The sequence below is a fragment of the Stegodyphus dumicola genome, chromosome 1 (assembly GCF_044657685.1).
Source record: "Stegodyphus dumicola isolate Sdum_Otavi_A_Nest chromosome 1, ASM4465768v1".
NCBI classification, from domain to species: domain Eukaryota; kingdom Metazoa; phylum Arthropoda; class Arachnida; order Araneae; family Eresidae; genus Stegodyphus; species Stegodyphus dumicola.
In genome coordinates this window covers 182,545,654-182,573,241 of record NC_140768.1, presented here as the reverse complement: position 1 = coordinate 182,573,241, position 27,588 = coordinate 182,545,654, and the positions used below count along the sequence as shown (strand labels likewise).

Below are 27,588 nucleotides of genomic sequence, written 5' to 3'. Positions count from 1 at the left end.
TCTCGAGAATCTGAAAGTCTAGTACGAAGATCATTCGTAATTCAATTCCAGAGTAAAGGTCCGGAAACGGAAACTTAAGAACAACCTCTTTCCAAAATGTTGAAAATAGAAACATGGGCACATTTATCATGCAAAACATCCTTAATAAGTATAAAAATATCACATAGCTCTTCTTAAAAGGGAAGTATCCCAGACCACCAAGCGTGGGCAAAAGCCCTATTAATATCAAGAAACAGTAGACTGCGTGAATATACCTTATTATCTTCATCAACTATATCTTTCAGGTACATAAAAACTTCATAGCGTTTAGTCAGAGTAAACCGAAATTATGCTTTGTTTAGAGGTTTTGTGTACGAACCAGTAAATTCTATTAATACACAGTTTTTCTAGGACTAATGCATATTTAATCATATAAATGTGAAACACAAGGACCACTCTTCTTGGGGATTAAAATGACATTTGCTCTCTTCCAGCAACGAAATAATGAGCCAAGCTTTAGACAAGTACTGAAGATTTTAGAATACATATTCAGAAACATTCTATGAATTTGCTTCAAACTTTCATTTGAAATATAATCAAGACGAGAAGTTTAATTTGGTTTAAGGTTTTTAATAACACCATTAATTTCTGAGCTTGTAAAAGAGGATCTTGTTTAGCATCATCGTTAATAGAAGCCTCAGTCCTAATCATACTGTGAAACAAATTTCCCAATTATTTATCATTTGATGGGTCAGTTGTAAAATATATGTTAATAATCTCGTTTACTGTTTCTTCTAGCAACTTGGTGCTATTAACAGATACGAGATAAGTTCCAGTGATTTCCACTCTTTCCATTAAATTTTGCTTTATAGCCATTTGTATATATTTTCTTCTAAGTATTCCTTTCGCTAATATTCATTGAAATTCATTCAAAATAATAATTATTATTTTAGTTAATATTTATTGAAAAGTCTTTCCAAGAGTTAAGTTTTGCATCCTTCAGTTTTGAGCTGTAATATCTCCTAAGTGTAGACATTTTTGTCTATACAGGTCCCTGAGTAGGACTGCGATTTCATTGAAACCTACGTTAAAAAGCGTTAACCTCTTTTCTTATGCATTCGGTTTCATTAGTCCACCAAGGCACCTCTTGAACACCATGAACATTCCCTATGAACTTGTTGTTTTTTTACAGGCATGGAAGTCTGAGTCGCTATAAAAAACAGAGTTCATATATTCTAGAAGTGAATTTAAGGCATATTTATCTATACAGTAATGAATAAACTTTGAGAGATTACCAACTGACATCTTGTATGAATAATAAAAGTATCCCAGTTAACTTTCTTTACGCTGAAGATTATCTTCATGTTACCTCTGTTATAAAGAGAGTAATAAGGAGCTACAAATAGATCAAACTTAATCGTATCGTGATCTTAAGAGAGATTCCTAATCTTGCTGACAGCAAAGCAAAATATCTCCGACAGTCACTTCCCACGATGGTAATTTCAGTATAGCTTGAACCTTGAGTACTACTGAAACTAAGACCGCAGCCTTCATTGATAAGAAACAGAACATTGATACTAAAACATTCAGGAAGCTTAGCATCTTGGGAATCAAAAACTGAACTATACCAAATTTCAAACAGACTATTGGCAACCATTGCCCAAATTAGGCTATTACAGACTGTTAAAGCAAATGCTCCATTAATTTTGTGTAAATTCAAATCAATACTTTTGTTAGGTTCAAAATAATATGAGAAAACGATATTAAGAATAACATGAAGGAGCACCATATTATAATCAAGATTATTAATGTTAAGCAAAGTAAATACCATTCGATTCCGTAAAAATAGTTGCAGCATTAATACGTTGACCGAAAGAATGTCACTCCGTGTTGACAAATAATGCGCCTTTCTAATTTCTCGCTGCTAGTAGTTGACTGCATGAGACTACTCAATGCTGGTTCAACTTTTGTCGTCGGTTTGAAAAGTAGAGGAATATGATATGATAAATCGGTGCTTTAAATGCCTTGGCAACAACCAAAAAGGAACTGTTTGCTTCAACTCTATTGCTTGTTTTAAAAATGCAGAAGAACACAAAGTTAGCATAGAAAAAATCAAGAAAGGTAAGTTTGTATAAACTGCCTCCGTTGTATTAGCAAAGTCAAGGATGTTAGCAAGAACATCAGTGTCAAGCATAAGCCTTTTTGAGAGATTTGTCAATCTCATATTTTAATAAAGAATAGAAGTATTACTCAAACATGGATAATTCTCCTTTTACTGTTCTTAAAATTACTGAACTTAATCTTCATCATTTTCAAAAGACTACGCAGCTAGTTTTAAATATGGAAATTTCTAATAGTTATATAGCTCTTGTTCAAGAATCTCATTTGCAGAAACTATTTCTTTCCAGCTTTCCTTCCTCCTGCAGGGTTTATTTGAATGCTAATAGTGATACCAAGAACTAAAATCGAACTAAGGAAGAACTAAAATCGAAACTCGTATACTATAATCCATGGACGACTGATAAACTAAGTGATCCGGTCTGAAAGAAATTTTAGCCATACCTCAGCAAACGACAAAGACGGGGAATTTTTAACTTCCTTAACAAGCAGATTTATTTAATGAAACTCTGACAGCTAACTCCAATTATAAGAATAGAAAATTTTTCAATGATAAAAAATTTTTATGAACCATCACAAACATGCTGCAAATGTTTTTCATTCCATCCTTTTGAATCATTTGTTTCGGACTGAACTTTTTTCTCTTTCCTATACTTTTCAGAGAAAGGAGTGTGGTCCTGAGCAGAGCAGTAACTTCAGGTACTCAAGTAACTCAAAATTTAGTTACTCAAACAGAGCAATAACTTCAGTTGATTATATTTTAAGATAACTTACGTTATCTTGAAATTCATGGAACTAAGAAAAGTATTCAGAATAGGAGATTTGTGATTAAGAATAGACTGTCTGATTTTTTAGATCGTAGTTTCCAACATTTCAAAAGTGTTAAAAAACTACTTTGTATTCAGTTTAAAATATGGATGTAAGTCTATCAACAAATCCAACTCTAGTGATTTCATAGCTTAAAACGCAATTTCGCTATAACAATAAAAAGGAAATACTGACCATTTGACTGGCCGAACAAAAGATACGAGTTGTACTTCTTCTACATTTGTATTATCACACAGAATTCTAGAAAGAGTCACTTTCCTTATTTCTTGCAGTTGCCCTGAAAAAGTGCAAAAAATAAGAATAAACTATTAAACATAAAAGTAAATGCGTACTTACTTTTTTGTTATAGTCATATGAAAAAGTAAAAACAAAAATTTCATTCACTGCACCATTTTACTTTATTGCACAATATATGAGTGCTGAATATTTTTATTTGTTGTTCTACCATGCAGTTATCAGAAATTTTTTCTGAAAGTATTTCAGTATTCTAAAATCCTTATTAAGTAAAAATGTTTGCATAATGAAATATTTTAAAATTTACAAAACAAGTGCCTTTAAACAATGCCGGTTTCACTGTATTTAATAAATAGCTAAGCTGCTGCGGAGCGAATAGGTTCGTTGTTCATAGTACAATATTTCGGAGAATGGAACAGAGGTCATGAAGTCTCTGAGAAATACGCCTCATTTGAAACAGACTAAAACTACTTAATTTACTCAAAATAATTATATTCACGTGTTTATGTTTTGCACACGAGGTTCCAACAGGTTATAAACATTGGCTAATTCAAATCGTTCGTAAAGTACTAGAAGTCTCTTTATTTGTGGGTCTTTCTAAATAAGCTATTCAATAAGCCATAAAATGGATTTTCAAGAAATGTAAACAATTTTAAATAGCGAACGTTTATCATCGTTGGCACCTCCTGTACATAATAAAAATATATGAATATCATATTTTTGAGAGAATGTTAAGATATTTTGAATCTAATTCACATACCACATCTATCATAAACTTGTCTTGAAATCCTGTTATTCACCTTGTATAAGGTAACAAGGGGTTCGGACGAGGAAAGCTAAACATAATAAATACATTTCGGTTTTCCAAATGCCACAAACGCCTGGAGCAAAATATTACATATAAATGATTACTGGCTGTTTTGTGCTCAGTTGGCACAAATTTTAAAAACATTCCGGATTTCGTATCCCAGCGAACAAGCTGGCTGCATGGGCACCTTTGTGATTTTTCCCATACGTAACATGCATATGATCCAGTTTCCCTTAGAAAGTCTTTCACGAAAATATCTCTTCTTTTAAGCGAGATAGCCCTTGTCTGCTTTTTCGTAATCAAATAAACCAAACCAACAATCCGTCAATTCTACGCGACTCTTAGCTGATGAGAAAGGTTTTTGATGCCACAAATCAGGTTTAAATGTTTACGTTTACATGTTAAGCACCTCTGTTTTAATTTACATCAATGAATCGTATGATTTTTCTGCAGGCATAAAAAGTATTTGATGTTGCATTTTAAACTTTGACCTTATCCTCACGTTCTTGATCACACTGCTGAGAACAGCTGCAGTTCATTCTATTTGTCTACAGATGGTATAAATTACTAAACGTGTGTTTTAATATTTTTTTAATTCTCATCGTAAGTAAGTAAGTAAGTAAGTATTCTATCTGGGAAAACGGAAATATGAAGAGGAGGACAAGAGATATAAAGCAGAGTGGGAAGAAAGAAAATTGTGTTTTGGGGAATAAAAACTGGAAACCAGTGTGTCTTTTATGTCAAATAACATTGTCACAGCTCAAAGCCAGTTACTTTAAGCGGTAATGTGAATGAAATCACTGTTTTTTCAGGCAACAGTTTCTTGCTGTACATGCTAAACACTTTTTAGACAGTTAAGGACTACGCCTATAAAAGCAAAATTAAGTAACCAAACCGAGGTTCTGTTAACGTTTATTACACAGACATCGGTTGCAAAAAAGGTCGGATTTATTATGGTCTTCGGTACTGCTCAGGCAAAACGTCCTTACGTTGTAAGAAATATCGTAAAAAATATTGCGAAAGCAATTTCTGCTTTAGATCTAGAAAATAAAAAACTAATTAAATTAATTAGTAAATACTGCATGTAGACATACTACGGAAAAGTGAATTTCTGTTGCTTCTGATAACGACATAAAAAACTTGCAAAAGGATTTGATTCACTGTCCAGCACTGAATCTGGCCTTAGAGGAATCTGCGGACATTGACCATAAATCACAGCTAGCTGTATATATTCGTTATGTAACAAATAATCTAGAAGGGAAGAAGGATTATTGAATCTTATTCCACTAATGGATGCGACTCAAGTTATAGATATAAAAAACGCCCTTGACGCTGTACTTAGAAACATTCTGTACCGATTAAAATGTTAGTTAGCGTTGCAACTAACGGCGCTCCACCTATGAACGATCCTATTAAAAGGTTTCTGAAAATTTTAAATACCAATACTTTGTATCCCAATTTTGTTCCTATTCATTGCGTTTAACTATTTACGCTGGAGCAGTTATTTAGCACAGAGTGTCTTCAGCTTCCATTACAAAATTAAACTCCTTGAGACCTAATTTCTAAAACCCAAACCTTCGCTCACTTTCCATGTCTTACTAAAACGTTGAAACCTTTATCAGAATATGAAATAATAACAACAGATTATACATGCCAGCTGCAGAAGCTAGCAGAAGACACTGACAGATTTAGTGATTCAATCGTTTTCTTGTTAACAGTTTTAAAAATGGCTGTCCCATCTCACAGCCAGTTGCATTGCGGCTTAGAGCTTCAAGATGATGAAGGATTGAAACAGCTAAAAGAAAACGGTGGTTCAAATATTGAGCTTTGGAAAGAGCTTCTGGGACAAAATATCCTAAAATCAATAGTGTGCACTATGTAATACTAAAATTCATTAAAAATAAGTAGCGGTTTGTTTTAACTAATCAGCATAGAACTGATCTTTAGCGAATCGCCTAGCAAGTCATCAACAAAACTTTCGGCATCAACAACAGCAACAAGTCATCAATAAAACTTTCGGCAGAAGGAAAACAAAACTTTCGGTCAACTGCTAAGATGAAAAATATTTATGAAGCATCCACAAACAATACAACTTTTAAAGTTTACTTTATAAAATAGTTTGAGAGAATCAGTAAAATATTTTTATTTTATATTCTTGAATAATATTATTGAGTTTCTTAACTAACAAGAAATTAAACAAAATAATCATGTTTGGGCATTAATCACTTTGCTAATAACGTTGTAAAAAGGAATGAAATAAATTAATTACTTTCATTGCGCACTAAGCACTTATAAAAGAAATGAAATATAATTTATTTCTTTTGTACAGTGAATAGTTTTAATTTGCCACATTTCCTACACATATTTTATTTAAGAGGGAGAGCCACACCATACCGCATCACTCGTCGACGAGCAGAACCGCACCACTCGTCTGCAAAACGCTATGGCCACTCCTGATGCAGAGTTTTGAACTTTTTTATACATTTATACATTTTACACTCACATATATTTATGTTTTTATTCCTCTTAACATTATAGTTTTTAACATATTAAGCCATGAATTGAAAAAGATTTTTAATTCACTTGTACATAATGTACACACATGATTTTATCCTATACATCGAAAATTCTCGATGTTCTGCTAAATCCTTCGCTTTCAATATAATGCCAGTTTAATTTTTGTTCCAATTCAGTATTATAAAGAAGAAATATTGCATGCATTCACACGGCTTAGAGGAAGAGTTCAACATTTCCAGACTATTCATTTTAGGGAATTGTAAATAGTTATCTTCAAGTAAATACGTGTATTAAAAAATCTTAGATTCCTTTCGTCAAATATCATCAAAATGAAAATATTTTGTATTGCTCAGACTTAACTAGCAGTTATTATTCAATAGATGTTGTCAATTATTTATTTAAAGAACCAGAAATTTTGTTTTGTGTCTAGACCGAAAACTTCCGGCACTATGCACCAAACTACAGACATCGAAAAGTTTAGGGAAGAATTATCAATAACAAGTACTGTATTAGTAAAGGCAGCTTCAAAACGTGAACCAGTTTAATAAACATTAACTGTTAAAGTCAATTTCTAAAAAAAAAAAGGGCAAGAATACAGGAACACAACCAGAACAAATTTCGTAAAATAAACAAAAACGAATTTACGCAGCAGTTTGAAATATGCTCCTCTAGAAAGAAATAAAAGAAAATCTCGAGCTTGTCTCATTCTCATCCAGAGCACTCTTTTTACATGTGATGTAGTATACGGAGAATTATAATAATACCATTATTATACTTTAGATTGCGAAACACGCGCAAACAAAAATAAATATTTCGTTACGCATTTTCGCTTAAATCAGAATCCTTGCTACAGTAGCCACAATATACAAGGAAATATACAGTTTTGGAAAGCTGTTCGTAAATACGATGGAAGCTTTATATTTCATAGGCATTTTCTTTTCCACAGAAACGACGAACGAAGAGCTAACTATAAGAGATAACCAATCAGACATTCCTGTCAAGGGATGCTACCTGACTGAAGCAGACATGGTCCATGAATATTTCAATATCCAGCAAATAGTACGACAGCGCCATCTGTGAGACCCAAGAGAAATCATGACATAGATATATTTACCTTTCCGGTTGCTCTAAATATTTATTAAAGAAGTCTATTTAATTGCAACAATATTTTTGTTTTAGACTTCAGGCTAAAAGATACTAATTCCAAGTATTTTTAATCTAAGTTTTTTTAAGATGGTATTAGCATTTTATATTTTACTCTGTAAAGCTAAAAATATGCAGAGATTGACGGGACTGTTTTCCATGTTTATTCATACCCTAATTGAGAGGAATAGATTTTAAATTCATTGCTTAAATTCCTGGTTCTAAAAAGATATCAAGTTTACATATTGTTTATCTAATACTTAAAACTCTTAGGTTTTTTTTTTTTTTTTTTTTTTTTTTTTTTTTTTTTTTTAATTTTCTTCTAACTGTTTATAAATATTCCATCAAACAACAGAAAAATATTTAGGATCTATGAATAAATGAACAGCTCGGCTTTAACCTGTTAAAACCAGTGTGTGTCAACAATAACCGATGATGCTTTTATAACTTGTAAGTAGCCTGAAGTATAGACTTGATACAAAAATTTTTGATTTAAAGGTGCTTTTAACTGATTATAGCAAAGGACACGAGGGCTATCTACTTAAAGGAAACGATGCCTTCGTGGAATGTTTCTGAGGCAAACTAATTCTTATTCATTTTACACACAAGTAAAACCAAGAAAATATCCAGTTAACCAGTTCATTCGTTCATTGTGAAGCTCTTTAGTTCGACCTAGGTGTACAGGTGGAAATTCATGTTACTTCTAATAATTTTAATCAGTATAATAAGACATTGTCACATTCCTCCGTGCACATCTGGCTAGCAATTAGAAGATCCATAATGAAAACCCAGCGAAGACAGAATTGATTTTTCCCGTTTCGCACTCCAGAATACCAAACATTCTGTTCAACAGGCGCCCGAACTAAAAATTATGTAGTCCTTTCATTAGGAAAAAAATTAAGGAATTAACTGATTCTACCAAGAGTAATCTCCTGATTTAAGTGATTAGCTTCCAATAATCCGTGTTTCGAATGCAAGAGCAGAATTAATTTTGATGCTTCCTTTCTATACAGTCACTAATTACACCTTACGGTATCTACAGTTATAATAAAAACTGCAATATTATCATTATTTTAACAGTTTTTAAATATATCAGAATTGATGAAAATTTCTACTGAAATTATCACAAACTGTTTATTTCAGTAGTTCAATTATTAACATTGTTTCTTTAGAATCACCTTGTATCAACTTCTTCGTATTTTTTTCCAAAATTTTCTGGATTTATGCAGCTTTACATTGCTTATAATCAAAGTAATGCAGTCCATTCTGACTTTTAGACTTCCTTTTCCAATCGGCCCAACAGCAGGCGAACGGTAAAGTCACTGAACACTGGTAGCACGATCCGAGGTTCGAATCTTGCGAACGAGCTGGCTGCATGAGGCATTTTCGTGGTTTTACTCATATGTAACCTGTATAAGAGCCAGTTTCCCTTAGAAAGACCTCCACGAAGGCATCCCTCCCTTTAGGCAGATAGCCTTCGAGTGCTTTGCCATTATCAAATAAACCAAATCAAATCAAACCAATCCTTTTGTAATTAATTTTTGATTTTAATAACTCTCTACTTTTAACTAACTGTAACGTAATTTAGAAAATATGCTCTCATTATGTCTAGTTAGAATTGTCGCATCTTGCTCATCCGTAATACCAGCGCGTTAATTTCTTTTCTAGTAACGTAGGATGCTTCGGTTTCGCATATCATGGAATGATAAGCATAACAGGATTTTGCTCCAAATTTATTAAAGGCTGAGTACTAGTAAACAAAATGCTCCTGCCTTTCAGATTCCCGTAGATATTTAATATTTTTCTAGTTATTTATGCAACGAAATTAAATAAAATATTTACTAAATCGACTTGGTGTCATTTAGCAAAACACATAATCAATTCGAATGTAAAAGCTTTTAACACGAAGTTCATCAATAATCAAAATTATATCATTCTTGATTAAAATTTAAAACTATTAAATTATTAAGGTAATTTTTACTAAACATAAAATATTAAATTATTAAAAATATTACTATTATACTTGATTAATTTAAAACAGTTATAAAACGAAGGCAAATTAGAATGAAACTGCATTCTTGTTTGATTCTATAATCGTGAACAATAGTTATTTACTAGGGGGAGGCCTTGTCTTACCTTCACTGAACGATGATTCCATTCCTCCATTCTCGTACCAGAATCTATCTCCCAGTTTTAATCTGCGAAACTGTTCTGCAATAATGCATGCAAAAGTTGGACCTAAGATGGCGTCTGGCAGAGGATTTTCAGAGAGTCCAGCTGGATATAAATCCACATCATCGACGTTCCTGGAAGAATATATATAGCAGCAATGATAATATTGAAAACAAACAAATTCTAAAATGATTATCCTTTTAACTCAATTCTTAAATAATTTGATAACACTATAGCCTCCGCTTACCGTAGATTTGTCAAGGATACGACTGATGGTAGCACATTTGCAGTTGATTTCAGAGGTTATAGGGTTAAGGCGGACGGTATGTAGAAGAATTGTGGTCTGCACATCAATTAATCGTTTTATATGAAGTTCTAGAACAAGTCATAAAAATTAGCAGCATCCAACATCTGCAGATTAGCAGAAATGCCGGTACTTAGAATTAAAATACAGTTGGAATATGGGGGAGTTCAGCTGGGATCATTACGAAGTTTGATCAGTGGGTTCCACACCATCTGCTTTAATACCTTATTACAGAATGAACCATTTTTGGAGTGCACTGAAATGGAGTATGAGAAGTGGGTACTGGCACTGTAATGTTTAGGACTATGTGCCAAACTCAATCATCAAACTCAAAAGTAGAAATGCATTCCAAAAGTAATTACTGAACATTTAATATGTAATGAACATTTAATAAATTAATCACAGATGACTTTATTTAGCCTGCCTAATTTCAAAACTAATAGTGGAATTTTTGAAATATTGCAAAAACCTAGCGTACGCTTGATGGAATAGAGCTAACCAACTTACTAGAGCTGAATTTGCAGAGACGGCTTCGAGTGGTAGAGGAAAGAACGAAGTGGAGTAAAGGTAAATAGGTCCTTAAGGTATAACAAAGTATTTGAGTAATAGCTTTATTCGAAACTTAATGGAGAGCATTTCAAAATTTACGGATTCAAGAACTTTTTGACATACCTGTAGAGCCTGCTGAAATTCCTGGCCGCCAAAGGATCTACTACTGAGGCCAAGTCTTCGAAATTGCGCACTCGGGGTAGACCACAGTATTCTCGCCATTCGTTGTAACCAGGAAGACCATGATCGCGTCCTCTTTGGATGTTCAGTGCCATTAGATCCAGCCCGCGACCCGAAGTACCAAAAAGATCATCCGTCAACTGTTCAAAATAATACATAATGAAAGTAATTTCCAGAATGAAATTGCGTTATCAATGATTTCTTATCACAGTTTAACCTAGAAAAAAGGTAAACATCTCTATAGGTAGAGTAACAACGATGCATTTTTCAGCTGGGTAGTCAGTTTCTACATTCCTAGTCTAGAAATATTGATCTCCTTAACTACCTTCTGGACCCAATGAGTCGCACATGATTTCTTTTTCTGGAACAGATGGCAGAGATGGCTTAAACAGAAACGCAATTCAAGGCTAGCAATCAATAGGCATGCGTTCAGATCTTAAGTCATGTGTCTTAACTTTCAGTACCTTTCAAAAATCGTGAAATAACTTAGATTTTTTAGTAGGAATATTATATAAGAAGGCTAAATTATTAGAATACTCGTTGCATCGTTGCTCATTGTATCTTTAAAAAAAAACCTTTATTTTCTTCTTTGCAGGCCGGTGCATAATGTTCACCAAAATAATAATTTAATTTTTTTAAATGTATAAAAAAAATCTGAAAGCTTTCAGATTTTACATTACGCCCAAAGGTGCGTTTCTTGAACGTTTATGTTACCTTTATTTATTAAATATCATGTTCTTTGCACTTAAACCACAAAATTCAATTCAACAGCAATATCGCAAAATAATTTTAAAGTGAGCGTATCTTTAGAATTTCCGATACACAGTCTTGCACGCTGGAGATAATTATATTTCGTACAGTGTTGCCATTGCTCCCTTTGAAATCGCTGAGTTTGTTATTGAAAAATTCGTTAAAGTGTTACAAAATATAAAGTCAATAATTTCAAAATTTGATGGCTCTAGGCACCGTTGTTTTATCCCATTGTGAAAAACATGCATATAACGGGTGGCCATAATTAAACTGACAGTGCTCACAGTGTTCTGTAGCGCGATCTATTTGCTAGAATGACGCGACATTTTGTAAGAAGATTAAACAAGACGGGGGACGAAGGATTCTGCGAAAAAAAATTAGTTCCAAAAGTCACCGCTAGGGAAATATTTGGCACTGTGTAATAGAAAATATAGTGTTAACAAACGCAAATCAATACGGAAATTACCTTTTATTTTGCATTCAAATGAGGTTCAATGTGGCTGCCGTTGTTGTGGACCACATATTGCAGTATGCACGACAGCAGAAAGTAACATGTCTGCAGGAATCTCTCGTACAGTCCGTGATATGTTATCCTTCAACGTAGCCAGGTCCTGGGCCACTCCTTGACAGACCTTGGACTTAAGGTAACCCCATAGCCAGAAGTCGCATGGGCTAAGATCAGCTGACCGAGGTGGCCATGCAGTTGGAAAGTAGCGGCTAATGACTCTTTCTGTTGTGAATTTCTATCGTAGCATCTGTTGCACCCATACAGCAACGTGTGGAGGGGCTCCATCTTGCATGAAAATGATTTCCCTCAGGCATTGTCTTTGCTGAAGTGCCGGAATGACAAAGCTGTTCAACATGTGGCGATATTTCTCTCCGGTAACAGAACAGGTTTCCGGTCCTGTCGGGGTAAAGTTCTCATATAAGAATGGACCTACGATAAATTCCGCTGTGAACCCACACCAAACAGTTACCTTTGGTGAATGTAAGGGAATTGCTGTGACTGCATGTGGTGATTTGTCATCCCAAATTTGGCAGTTCAGGGTATTCACAGTTCCATTCAGGTAAAAGTGGGCCTCGTCTCCCCATAAGATGTTTCATGGCCAAGCATCATCCACCTCCATTCTGGCAAGAAAGGTGAGAGCAAAAGTCAGTCGCTTATCATGGTCAGGGTACAGTAACTCCTGTACACTGCTGATCTTGTACGAGTAGAAGTTGATAATCTTTCGTAAGATTTTCCATACCGTACTGTAAGGCATATCCATATTCCATAAGGCATATCCATAATAAAAGGTAATTTTATTCCGTATTAATTTGCACTCTATTTTTTATTCCACAGCGCCAAATATTCCCCTAGCGGTGATTTTTTGAACTATTTTTTTTTTCGCGGAATCCTTCGTTCCCTGTCTTGTTTAATCTTCCTACAAAATGTGGCGTCCTTCTCGCAAATAGATCGTGCTACAGAACACTGTGAGCACTGTCAGTTTAATTATGGCCACCCGGTATTTATGGAGATTATTTAGTTTATTTAATTATTTAATTCATTATTTAATTTCTTTAAATATAACACAGGGCGATAATATACAGTTTAAAAAGTGAACTGACATTTATAGTGAACCAACGCAAAATGCCAAAACGAAATTAATAGTCCTTCAGGGCAAATTGCCTCTTTAGACTAAAAACTTAAAGCCTAGCAAAGCCCACAAAAGGCTTGAAAATCCTGAAGAAGTTAAAACTTGGGCAAGATGTCTGCTACGTTCATTTTCTCTTCGACAATACAAAAATAATAGACATATAATCCAAATTTATGCTAGGCAATTACCCCATAAATAAATTTTGATTAAGATCATGACGTATTATCATAAAGAAACGCAAATAAAGTTAAAAAACTACTAATCTACTAGATCTAATTGATAAGTTCCTAAAAATAGAAATTTTCCCCATTCTCTTTATCAGTGCTATAAAGCGATTCAAAGAATAAATACATTAAAGACTTCATTCACCAAAGCTTATCCTGAGAAATCATCACATTTATAGTTTGTGAAATTTCAAGAAATCTACGGTTAAGTGTTGGAAAATTTTATATGGCAAATGTGACGTATCAATTATTCTTGAAATCGTAGGAAGAGTGATTAGATCAGCCACATACAGGTTTGTTCTATAAAAGAAAATATTTCATACGAAAAACAAAACAAAAAGAATTAAATTCCTTTTTGAAAATTCGATGCTAAATGGACCTTTAATATTCTGGGAATATCTTTGTCTATGAGAAGAAAACTTAATATTCTCGGTTCAGTCGATCTCATTATTGTCAGCTGAAGAAAGAATAAAACTTTTTAATTATTTTTTTTTTTTTTTTTTTTTTTTTTGTTTTGTTTTTTCCCCACTTTTTTCCGCTGCCTTCGGACTGCTATAGACTATTTCTTAAAGAGAAGAACAATTTTTAATTCATTAAAAATAATTGAATTATCATTTTGATAAATGTTATGCATAATTTTAGAAAACAAAAAGTAAAACTACTATTCAAAAAACAATAAAAAACCAAAATTTAGGACTCATATATGCAGCAAATCCTAATGTCATCTCACACGTTGTTTAACCACAAACAAAGTTTGTGGAAAGTAAACCCTAATTGATTGCATCATATCTCCGCATTCCTTTCTACATCCATAATGAATTTTATTCTATAAGGTATTTCTCCCGCCTTCTTAGCATGTTTTCGTGGTGTAATGGTCAGAATACTTGGCGCGTATTCGAGAGATCCTAAATTCGAGTCCCGGCGAGGGCTTTGCTCATTTTTCATGTCTCCTGCTTCGAAATAACTTAATGTCTCTCCAGTGGCACCCGAACTAAAAAAACGGTGGTGGATGATGATTCTCCATCACCAGGATTTGGCGACTAGGTTCCCTAATACCCAGTCGCCTTTTACAAGAGGAAGTATATAAGGTATTTCTCCAGTCTTCTTAGCATGCCTTCGTGGTGTAATAGCCAACACACTGGAGGCGTATCCGAGAGGTCCGAGGTTCGAGTCCCTGTTCGGGCACCACTGTAGAAACTTTAGGTTATTTCGAAGCAGAAGACATGAAAAACGAGCATTTCGCCTCTCGAATGCGCGCCGAGTTTGCTGGTCATGACACTACAAAGGGATGCTAAGAAGGCGGGAGACATACATTATAACCCAATGAAGTAGAACTATAAATTTCAAAGTTCAGAATTAAGGTCGTGTTGCTTATTCAGAAAGTAATGCAGTATAGTTTGTAACTCAAACGGACTAACTTTCCTTGTCATTTCAATGAAATACCCATATGTTAGGGATTTTTGCGCTATCCTGTAATATAACACATCATGGAAAATTTTAACAAAGAAGATAGTTGCGATTTAACTGAAATGTTTACTCCCGTTACTCTAATAAATTAACAGATATCCTCCCCACTTAAAAAAACCTTTTTCCAGAACTTATTTTTCACAAAAGGATCTGAATTTTTATTTGTAAAATTATCCAAATAAAAAAAAAAGATATAAGTATATGGTATACTATTTGAAAGTAAAATTTAGGTTATTCAAAACGTTTTTTAATATCTGAATAATAATTCGAGGACAAAATAATTCAAAAATATATTTTATAATATGCAATGCTTTCAACTGTAAATGAAAATGAAACGCAACAAAAATGTCTACTTACATAATTCGAAATATAGGCATCAAATGCTTGCGCAGGTTGCTGCGTTATGCCTCTGATCAAGGCATCGAAATTGCCTTTGGAGTAGAGCAAAGAAGGATCGAAATTGAAATGAATATTTCTGTCCCTCCTTCCGCCTTGAGATGAATACAATTCAGCACTGCTCTGCAAATAGAGACTCTGATTATAAATACATAAAACAGACTGCTATTATATGCTCGAGAAACGCACTTTCCATAAAATATAGTCACTCACAATTTATAATCATTATTGAATCATTTTTCATGATTCTGCTCCCTTATATATATGTACTCAAGTAATTAATGAAAAGAAAACAATTAACAAAGAAAAATCTGCAGCCTGAAATTTCACATTGCAGTCAAAGAAGTATTTTTAAAAATTTAAAAATATTATATTTAAAATCATACTACTAATTCTCTTTTCTTCTTAAAGAAATAGTATGCATATTATTGTGAACTCACAAAACTATACTTTTACAGTTAAAAAACTACATCTTTACCTTTCAAACTAAAATTTTAAATAGTCACTTTTAGAAGCTCTGATGGACTCTGATTCAGGACTTTTTGAGGGGAGACGTAAAATGCCATAAATAGAAAACATCAAAATGTTAAAAAAGTGTATCGCAATTTCAGTAAGATTAAAAAGGAAGAAAGAAAGACATAATGAGAATTAGAATTTGTTCGTTGCTACAAAATTTTATTATAATCATTCCATTTTGCTTCAGATTTTCAGATGATAATGCCAAGAAGAAATATAGTAAACATAGCAGACCAAATGGAGTTAGCCTCATGAAAATAAATTTGATGAATATTAAATATGATATATTATAGAATAAATGTTTGGTAAGGTGGTGTTGATAGATATTACGCTAGAGGAAAAGGAGGAGAATTTGAATTATATTGTATATGAAGCAAATTAGTGCAATTAATCTTGGAAGCACAAGATTACCCCTAGAAGAAACCTGTAATCAGGAGGGTAAAGATCATAACAGGACACAGTCACAATGAGTTAACAAGGTTTCTGAAACTGCAGTAAGAAGCATATTCTGTTTATCAGGGTTCGTACACATTTCTGCACATGGAAATTAAGCACTTTTAAGGACATTTTTAAGGACCATTGTTGAAAAAATTAAGGACCTACGATCAAATGGGAACTGAATAAATTCAACTAAAAATATTATCTATGCCTGAATTTCGCCTTTGTAATACCATTCTAAAAATAAAATAGATTCCTAAGTAGTATGCATTATTACTAAACATGAATACATAATTATTAATAAGTTTGATAATAAAATAAACTTTATGCAATTTATCAAGTAGCATTAAATATTTTACATTTGTAATAGTTGTACATATTTGAAAGCAGATAAGTGATATTTACGTTTTACTAACAGTTAGCTTTATGTTGATTTTTTTATGTCTCATTTTGTCACATATTTGTCAGTGTCGTCATCAGGTAGATTTTATGTCAAACTGCATAAGTTAAAATAAGAAGTACGATCATAATCAGCATGATTCATAACCAAAAGACTGAATGTTGTCACCGCTGCTGCTTTTCTAGAGAGAGACCTGCTGATTCTAGCAAACCTGAAAGGCTTGATGTAGGCACGGTTGGCAAGTGTTGAAAATCAGCCAGGTTCTGTTTGATGCAGTTAGTGTCGTAGCTTTGTGTTGAGTTCCAGGGATTGTAACCCAGTCAGTATACTTTAAGGTTCCAATAAGCCGTTAAAGCACCAGCGGTGATAAGTTGTTTTGTATTATTTTAAGTCTCACTAGATGCAAAGAATAAGTTTTACTTGAATTTTTTACATTTTTGTATTTTATCTTGTGACAGTGAGTATTAATGAAAGCAATTACTCACTTTAATATGTAGTGATAATTTTTAAGGGTAAACAGTTAGTTATCAATAATTAAATTAGGTAGTTTAATAACATTAGTCATTATGGATTTACATGGCCAATATTAAATTTTATTTTTTAATAATATTAATGTTAAAAAAGCCCTATTAAAATCACAATCTAATAAAATTTCACAGTTTAAAATACATGTAATTTATGACATTGATTCTTAAACGATATTAGGATAATTACACATTAAAAGCTACAAAACATTTATGTTTTGTAACAACAACACTCAACAAAATATTTATACGTCATTTTAATTTGAAGCCTTCCCAGACATTTTGGTTAGTTTATATCGATTTCTTTCTCTTTAAGCATATGCATATTTGTCTCTATATGCAAACCAATGACCTTGCTAGTTTCTGCGTGCTTTATTTCCTAACTTGTCAACCTCTCCACAATGTGCCTATGAGGGCTTACTTGATCTGGTAAAAGTTAAATAGTGCAAAACTCCCGACAGACGTGAAGCATATCATCGCTATGACTCAAAGTAACTACAACATCAGACAAAGGTTTAAATAGGCCTCTTATTTAAAAAGATCTTAAAACATAACATAAAGGTATGTTCTGATGCTAACAAAATCAATTACAGCTCACGGTGAAGTAATTAAACGAGAACAGACAAATTCAAACTAGAAATGTGGATTAGTGGTCAAAGATTACACAATTTAATTTTAATTTGATCTGGCTCAGTAACTCTATCATATGAGGAAATGGGGAAATTATAGTAAACGCTGAAATCATAAATAGATGGGTAATTTACGTAATAAAAACTGCACATATTTTTGAAGAATAATTTTCTTTATGCATTCAGTTTCTTTCTTCAACACGTTTCCTTTTCATTTTAGATTTTTTGGATTTAATTAAGGATTTCTGTTATTCTAAAAAACACAAAATGCATTTAGAATGTACAGAAAAGCGGCTAATTTTATTTCTTTAGTAATATGAATATTCAGAAGAAATATGAAATATATATGGTAAAGGCCGGGTACAGAGCTGAAGTGGCAGAATTTTTAGAATTTAATGACACACCGAACAACAAAATCTAGAAATAGCAAAACTTTTAGAATTTAGAACTGTCACTGGAAGCATTTAGAAAGGCACTAGGCAACAGAATTTAGGATCTACAGAGATTGCATCAAATGGGAAAATGCCTAGTGCCAGCTATGTGTATGGTGCATTAAGACATATTAGATTAATCTTTTAAATTGCAAGTTTTCTATTTCTTTATTAATAAAAAAATGCCTGCCTATGTGATAAGATTAGAAGCATTCTTGATATTTTCCATGCTTGTGTCTAGTGAAAAGCATAGAAAATAAAGGGGAAAAACACGTTAAGATTCTAGTATCAGAAGTAAAACATTCAAATATTATATTTTCATTGTTCTTCCAGACGTTCTCCAAAAAGTAAGAAATTCATTGCAAACTTTCTGTAAAATACATCCATTACATGTTGATACCATGGAGACATTTTTAATTTTGTCGCATATTTCTCGAATCTTCTAGAATCGTAGCTCTATAAATCTTGCCTTCAAATCCTTCTAAACTTTCCAAGCTGCAATGTCTAAAATCCTAAAGAAAAATTATCCCTACCAATTCTGTAATAGCAAAAGGCCAGAAATATTTTCGAAGAAAAAAAGGAAGGAAAAAGGGTAAAATTAATTTTATAGAGAAAAACTGATGCATACTCTGAGAATTCTAAATATTCTGAGACAATTGTATGAGAAAAATTCTTACCATGAAAAAATTAAAAAAGAAGACTTTTTAATTAATTACATAGCTAATTTTGTTTTTGCTAAGAGCTGTTTCGTAAATTGTGCTTTAGCGAATTATACCTTGTTTATTTTTCAGATTCAAAATATTGTATAATAAGTTGCCAAAATGAAACTTTATAATATGACAGAGAAAAATTAAAATGTTTTTTAATGTTATTTTTTAATATAATTTCAATATATTACCATTATTTTAATGAAATTTATCAGTGTTACAATGTTTAAAAAAAAAATCGTCGAAAAATTCTCAGACCTCGGAATTAAAAATTTTCAATAGAAACCGATCTTAAAATCGCCAAAATGTTGATAAGTCGCCAAATTTAGAATCGTTTAATAAAAGAATTCACATCCCCAAAAGCGAAAAGTTGTTTAAGAGTTTTGTATTAGAAAAAAAATGAATTTCGCTATGCTTATCTTTCACTTCTTGCTTAGAGCCTCGAGTATCCCATCATTTATATTAGAAATAGAAACAAATTATAACCCATGAACCCATTCAAAAGGTAACCATACACGTCAGTAAATCGCCAAAAATATTCCTCCAAAATGCTAATTCACACTCAAAATGGCAGTCGTAAAAACATATAGAAATTTCAGATGATTAAAATTAAGAACCTTCTGCTGATTTGGGTCAAAATTAAGGACTTTTAAGGACCAAAAATCGATTTCAAAAAACTCTAAGGCCTTTTAAGGACTCTTAAGGACCGTACGAACCCTCTGTTTTCCTGAAGAAATTTTTGGATTATTCAGAACGAGATTTTTATACATTTTGTTATCTGTGGAAAAACAATGTCTTCCTTCACAATTAAAAATATTACGAACTGTACTTTCATTTAATGATTAACTTACTTTAATACTGATATTTTAATTTTTCTGTTGAACTCTATTAAAATTTTAAATTTCAGTTTTCGGCAATTATTTGGAACAGTTTAATTTTCACGTCATCCTCTTTCTTCTTGGCTTTTAATAAAATAATTTGACCAATTGAAAAGATACATACCGCGGCAGCTATATTGGAACTTGTGTTGAGTTCTAGAGAGATTAGAATTGATGACGAAAGTGTTTTCATTCTAGGAAGTCTTTGAGTTGTTAGTCACCCTTAGGTCAAAGATCCTGTAATTAGGAACTAGTCAAGTTTGAATACTCCTTTCTGTCAATGAAAACTATGGGGTAGCTCCTTTTTAGTTTTTATTTCTTATTAGGTGAGAGATTCAACAAAAATAGTCCCTTACTTTAGGGACTCAAAATTAAATGTTGTTCTTGTCTTAACCTGTTCTAGTCTTTCTTGTCTTAAGCCAATCTTAAGAAGCAGCTCTTCTCAATTAGATGAAGAGAGTAACGGAAACTTTTTCGAACTTACTGTTTATCCGCCGCACAGAAAATACCCGGAATATTGAATAGAAGCATGGTTTTTGTGATAAATTCACTCCCCCCCCCAGAACCTGCTTATAGATCTAGCTAAAAATTGAAGCCCAGGATCTAAGGGATAGTTAAAATTTTTGACTTTAAGAACTAGCAAACTTTCTGTTGTTTGAACTGATAGAACAAATGCAATGACGAATTCTTAGAGGCTGCACACTAGTTATATATTTCTTCCCAAGTTAGCAAAATCTTCAAGTTATGCGCTGTACATTATTTCAGATTTTAAATGGGCATTTCAACTAAGAAGTTCATCTTACTATCCACCTTCACGCCATTACCTAGTTTTGAGTTGAAGTGTAACGATTAAGCTTGTATGGCTGAGTTTTGCACTGTCCAAAAGATTTTCATAAATTTGAAAGATTACGCTTCCGGGCATGTTTTCGTGGAAGTAAATTTTACTGCGAATATTTTTCTATCAATAGCGATTGATTTGTTACTTTTGACCGATAAAAAGCATATTTTAACCTTCCGTAAGATCCGGTAAAGTCAAGATTACATTTAGAAATGTATGGCAGTTCTTCGTGAATAACGTTTTAACAACGTCATCAACTTTCTTTAGAAAAGGCCATATTTAAAATTGAAATGAAATGTGTATCAGTCATCTGCGAAACATTTTATTATGTTTCTATAAAATTATTTTATAGATTCATTGCCAAGTATACTTTTTACTAACTCAAACATACTTACTATTAAAGCTTAAGTTAACGTGTTTCTCTTTCAAATATATATATATGTGTGTGTGCGTGTATTAAGATAATATAAGATAATAGAATTTCGTTTAATAGGCAAACTCGTATTTTACTGTACGAAATAAAAGTGGCAATGATAAATGAAAATCTTTATAAGCGGCTAAAGTGTGTGTATTGTTGCCACTCGGAAAAATGAGAGCGGAAATTAAGGTTTCCGCAGTTATTAATAAATATCTCGGCCGACTAAAGTCGTACGAAGATGAGAACGGTATCGATGGACTCGGAGAATTTTTGGAATCCGAGGATACGCGTCTCGAATTTCAACTCGGCGCCGTTCCGTAGATATTCGAGAAAAAAGAATTTGGCACGTAGCCAAATCCCTGTAATAGGGAAAACCCAAGAAAGAAAGTGGAAAATGTAGGGAAAACGTAGGGGAAAATTAGTTTTTAACCCTTTGATGGTTATGAACGAGTTCAGCTCGCAATCGAATCGTGCTTCATAATGCGCGCAAACGAGTTCCGCTCGGGAGCAAGATTTTGACCTAAATGGTTAGTAACGAGCACTACTCGCGTAGTGAAATATTTCCCCAATGCACGCTGACGAGCTAACTTCGTTCGCCATTATTATTCTGCACTGATTGTGTTTCAAAGGAATGCTACTCGCGAAATTTAGTTAGTTTTACTGTCTACAGATGGCAGTACGAGTTCCATGAATTTCTTTGCATAATGAAGTTGGAATTTTTTTTTTTTTTTTTTTTTTGACCTTGTTCATTTTATACGTATTTTGACGCGGTTTTTAGGGTGTTTGTACAGTAAAATGGCTCAAAAGCGAAAGTTAGATAGGTATGATGATGATTATGATTGTGATACAGAAAGCTTATCAAGTTTTGAATCTGATGAAGACTTTGTTCACAGTATTTCAAGTTCAGAAGACGATTCAAACGATGAGGAAGATTTTTCGAGTGTTCGACAGTGGTGTATAATTGATTCAAGTTCTCACGCTCCTAGCCGATTTAGTTTTACTGGTGATGTAGGCATGAAAGCTTGCGTGACAAATATTTCTGAAATTCTCTATTAGAAAGAACCTACAGACGATGTGTGGTATGTTGCAGCAAAAATGATGCTAATGGAAAAAGAATTCGCCGTGAAACACGTACGTATTGCAAAGACTGTAATGCCCCATTATGTGCAATTCCATGTTTTAAAGTATATCACACACAAAAAGATTTTTAGGTAATTACTGTATTTATACTGTGCTTCATAAAGTTTTACATTAGTTGTATTTATTTAGTCCTTTCAATTTAATATTTGTCTTATATTTATAATTAACTATTATTATTTATATAATTGGTTATAATCATTTATAATTTACTGTTTAATAATTATTTTAAAGTACGTAAAAACTGTTATTTATGTACTACAAATACTTTATGAAATTTTTAAAACGCGCAAGGCGAGCTATCTACGGCATCGCCAGAGAAAGGTGACATTTTCGGAAGAACGGCGGGGGAAAACAGCTGCCACTTTCGACTACTGTTTACTCCTAATGCTGCGCGAATTAAGTAAACGGAAACTGCTCATTTCCATAACCGTCAAAGGGTTAATTAATATCTCGGCTAAGTAAAGTCCCAAGAAGACGCGAATTGTCAAAATGGCGTGCCACCGACCTGTGGAATCCAAGCCCGGGAGCCAGCCGTTTGAGGAGATGATGTTACTTCACCCCATATATATATTGTTACGAATTTGGTATTTAAAAAGCTAATGTTAGTTCAATTATAAATTAAATGGTTTTATTTCTCGCGCAGTGCAGCGCGTGACGAATATTAAAAGAAAGCTAAGCCGGAAAAATTAAAAATACAAGAGCGCGTGCGTTAAATAAATAAATATCTCTTTTTGATTTCAAGAAAGTGCTGGAAAATTCTAGCGCGTGATTTTAAAATCTTATAAAAGGAGGAAAACATCTCAGTTTGTAGTAGTTGCTTAGTTTGTTGTTGTTTAGAAAACTGCTCTTGTTGATTGTAGCGAATTCGCGGATTAGCGTTCTTTAGCTGTTTTGAATTACGTTCTATTGGATATTTGAGTAGGTAAAAGATAACTACTGTGAGATATTGTAATACTGCATGATAATTTGAGAAAATTTAAGCACTTTTGTTGTGATAATAATAAATTTTTCCTCGGACTTGTGCATTCATTTCATAACGAACCCGTACGCACGCAACAATTTTGGGTGTCAGAAGTGGGATTCGAATGCCAATAACAAGAGCGATGGAAGAACAATTGAGACAGCTCATTAGTGCTTTTGCTGCATTCCAAGAAAAGATGGAAGCTGGCCAAGCATCATTTAAAGAAGAGATGAAAGACTCTGTTAAAGCAGAGATTAGATCCGTTAAAGCAGAAATGAAATTGTGCCAGGAATCCGTTAAGGAAGAAATGAAATTGGGCCATGAATCCGTTAAGGAAGAAATGAAATTGGGCCAGGAATCCGTTAAGGAAGAAATGAAATTGGGCCAGGAATCCGTTAAGGACGAAATGAAAGCCGTTCAAGCTGGTCAAGAAGATATGAAAAGAGAAATTACTTGCATAATAGAAAATAAATTTGAAGCTATGGAAGGCAGAATTGACGCAGTTGAAAATAAAGTTGGACATATTGAAGAAAGAGTTTCTTCGGTGAAAGAAGAAATAGAAGAAAGAGTTTCTTCTGTAAAAGAACATATAGAAGGGAGAGTTTCTGCTGTGGAGGAACGAATTGAAGGAAGAGTTTGTGCCGTTCAACACCAAATCGAACAACAAATTGATGAGAGAGTTTCTGCAGTTGCCAAAGAAATGGATACTTTAAAGAAATTCGTAGCGTTGGCAGGGAGCAGGAGTGATGATTTTAAATTCTTACCAATGCCTGCTCGTCCACCTCTGAAGCTATCCACATATGATGGGAAGACCTCCTGGCAGGTGTATAAGACACAATTTTCTATCGTGGCGGATGCGAATGGATGGGATTCCCAAGCTAAGGCCTGTCATCTCGCCGCTTCTCTAAGAGCCGACGCAGCGGATATCCTTCAGACTCTTCCCGAAAACAAAAGGTTAGATTTCGAAGCTCTGTCCGGCGCCTTGGAGTTGCGCTTTGGGGAGAAGTGTTTAAAAGACTACAGCAGGCTCCAATTAAAATCTCGTCAACAGAAGCCTACCGAAACACTTCAGGAGCTCGCCGCGGATGTTGAAAGGCTGTCCCATCTCGCCTTTTCGGAATGCCCGACAGAAACAAGGGAAATCCTGTCCTTGCAATACTTTATCGACGGCATCCGAGATACCGAAATACAGAAAGCTCTACGAATGGCGGATGTAAAAGATTTAAAAAGTGCTCTAGTGTACGCCATGAAATTTGAGGCAGCCCAGCAAGCCACTCGTCGAGACCGCCACCCAGTCAGAGCTGCTCAAGTCCAAGAGCCAGGGGATCAAGTCACCGCTCGACTTGACGATTTAACTAGACAACTGAACGCCTTGAGACGGAATATTGGTGAGAAGAAACCGACCGTTAAGTGCTGGAACTGCGGTGCTGAAGGACACATACGACGAAACTGCAAAACACCCCAGGGTACTGATGTTAAGACCGCTTCTAACAAGCAGCAGGGAAACTAATTAGTGGCCATCTCGCGGGGCGGAGGTTGCCAGATAATGAAAAGCCCCCGTTTAAAGCGCTTCAGATTTCTGCAGTGAGAGGCGGCAGTAATGGACTTTTCATAATAGGACATATTAATGGAGTTCCGTGCAATATGACTATAGATACAGGAGCCAACGTCACCATCATCCGAAAAGATTTGGCTCAACAACTAGGAAACAAACTTATCTGGACGCCGCCCTGCGTTACCCTCCAGACTGTGTCCGGTGAGAAGATCGACATCGACGGAAAAGTAAATGTTAACATCACATTTGGAAGTGCCGCTTACCATCACACGGCATATGTAGCAGAGATCACTGATTCTTGCATACTCGGATTGGACTTTCTAAGGAAATACAATTTTTCCTTGGATTTTAAAAATAACGAATTGCATTCTACATCTGAGGACATAGCGTTATTTCTCGTTAATGATGAAGAAGTTAAATCTGTCCATAAAATCATAGCACAAGACTATATTACAATACCGGCAAGAACAGAAATTTTACTTCCTGGATCCATAGCCGAAAATAGAAATTTCCGCTACGGCATCATATAATATCCCAATAACTGTAATATCCCAAAAGGAGTATTAGTAGCCTCAACACTCGTCGACCTATCCAGAACGGTTATCCCGGTGAGAGTCGCCAATGTAACTGAAAAGTCGAGAGTTATTAAGAAAGGTGAAGTGGTTGCAACATGTACTCCAGTAACCAGCGTTGAAAAAAAGAGTAACATCCCAGAATCCGTGTCCTCAGAGAGCATTACATCGGAGTTATTGCAGAATGCACAATTAAACGATAAAGAGAAAAATGCTGCCGATCGCGTCATTAAAGATCTTCAAGTTGTTTTCTCCCGCTCGTCTTCTGGCGTGGGTCGAACTAGTTTGACACAACATAGAATAGATACTGGCGATCATCCCCCGATCAAGCAACATCCAAGACGTCTACCGTTTGCTAAACAGGAAGAGGTGCGAACACTGTTAAAAGATATGGAAGAAGGCGATGTCATCGAGCCTTCAGCGAGTCCATGGGCATCTCCCATCGTTCTCGTCAGAAAGAAAGACGGCTCAACAATATTTTGCGTTGACTATCGCCGGTTGAATGAGGTTACGAAGAAAGACAGTTACCCTCTTCCTAGAATTGATGACATTCTAGACACTCTTTCTGGAAGCAAGTGGTTCTCAACACTTGATTTAAAGAGTGGGTATTGGCAGGTAGAAATCCATCCTGATGACCGAGAAAAGACGGCATTTACTACGGGACAAGGACTTTGGCAGTTCAAAGTGATGCCCTTTGGACTGTGTAATGCGCCGGCAACATTCGAACGTCTTATGGAGACTGTTTTGAAAGGCCTTTCTTACGAAGCCTGTCTGATATACCTGGACGATATCATCATCGTCGGAAAGAGTTTTGAAGAGCATCTAGAAAATCTTAGAAAGGTGCTTCAGAAACTGAAAGAGGCCAATCTGAAGCTGAGTCCTCCTAAATGCAAATTGTTCCGAAAGGAAGTGACTTACCTGGGACATGTCATCTCTGCAGAAGGTGTGCGCACGGATCCTGAAAAGGTATCAGCAGTTAAATCCTGGAAACGTCCCGAAAATGTCCATCAGCTGAGAAGCTTCCTAGGGCTTTGCACCTACTATAGGAGATTCGTGAAGGACTTTTCTTCCATCGCAAGACCCCTTCACAAGCTGACAGAGAGCAACCAAAAGTTCTTGTGGACAAAAGAATGCGAGGATGCATTTAACAACTTAAAGGAGGCTTTAACATCTGCTCCAATCCTGACGTATCCTCAGCTCGACAGACCATTTATTCTCGACACCGACGCGAGCAATGAAAGTGTCGGTGCTGTTTTGTCCCAAGAAATAGACGGCCAAGAACGTGTAGTAGCTTACTGGAGCAAGTGCCTGTCTAAGCCGGAGAGGAATTACTGTGTCACAAGGAAAGAGTTGCTCGCCATAGTCAAAGCTGTAGAACATTTCCATCATTATCTATACGGGAGAAAATTCCTCCTCCGCACGGACCATGCCTCATTGGCCTGGCTTTTAAATTTCAAAAATCCTGAGGGTCAAATAGCCAGGTGGATACAGAGACTCCAAGAATATGACATCACTATCCGTCATCGTAAGGGATCATCACACGGAAACGCCGACGCCCTGTCTAGAAGACCTTGCCAAGAAAACTGCCGATATTGTTCCAGGGTGGAAGCGAAATACGAGCTGCTGACTCCGGTCGCAAGACAAGTTACAGCATCAACATCGGCTGATCGAGAACCGTGGAGTGATGATGAAGTCAGGAAACACCAGCTGGAAGACCGCGACATTAAACCCATAATTGATTTAATGGAGTCGTCAAACAGAAAACCTACCTGGCAGGACATTTCTATGTGTAGTCCTACAACCAAACAATATTGGGCACACTGGGATTCACTTCACATTCGAAACGGCGTCTTATACCGGAAATTCGAATCGGATGATGGGAAGACGTTCCGATGGCAGCTGATACTTCCAAGATCCCGCATTCCTGATGTCCTTAAAGAACTACATAACAGCCCTACGGGAGGTCACTTTGGAATAATGAAGACCTTACAGAGAGTTCGTGAGCGCTTTTACTGGAATAATGCAAAGGATGACGTGCAAAAGTTGTGCCGATCTTGCGATGCCTGTGCAGGTCGGAAAGGACCGAAGAGACGCAGCCGAGGCAACCTGCAAAGTTACAACGTAGGGGCGCCTTTTGAACGTATCGCCTTTGACATCCTGGGACCTCTGCCACGAACTGCTGATGGCAACAAATACATACTCGTTGTCGTTGATTACTTCACCAAGTGGCCTGAAGCGTATCCTATTCCTGATCAAGAGGCTGTTACAGTAGCTG

The 27,588-nt window shown here is 34.8% G+C and overlaps 1 protein-coding gene across 1 annotated transcript in view; it reads right to left on the bottom strand.

The window, feature by feature from the left end:
- LOC118190975 (immunomodulatory peroxidase-like) overlaps positions 1 to 27,588 on the bottom strand; it is a 119,132-nt gene that overhangs the window by 5,938 nt on the left and 85,606 nt on the right. Inside the window, exons 13-16 of the mRNA XM_085823552.1 lie at positions 15,268 to 15,429; positions 10,776 to 10,972; positions 9,764 to 9,933; positions 3,100 to 3,202 (exon numbers count right to left, since the gene is read on the bottom strand). Of these exons, the coding sequence (XP_085679678.1) occupies positions 3,100 to 3,202; positions 9,764 to 9,933; positions 10,776 to 10,972; positions 15,268 to 15,429 (632 nt within the window). The remainder of the gene's footprint in view (positions 1 to 3,099; positions 3,203 to 9,763; positions 9,934 to 10,775; positions 10,973 to 15,267; positions 15,430 to 27,588) is intronic.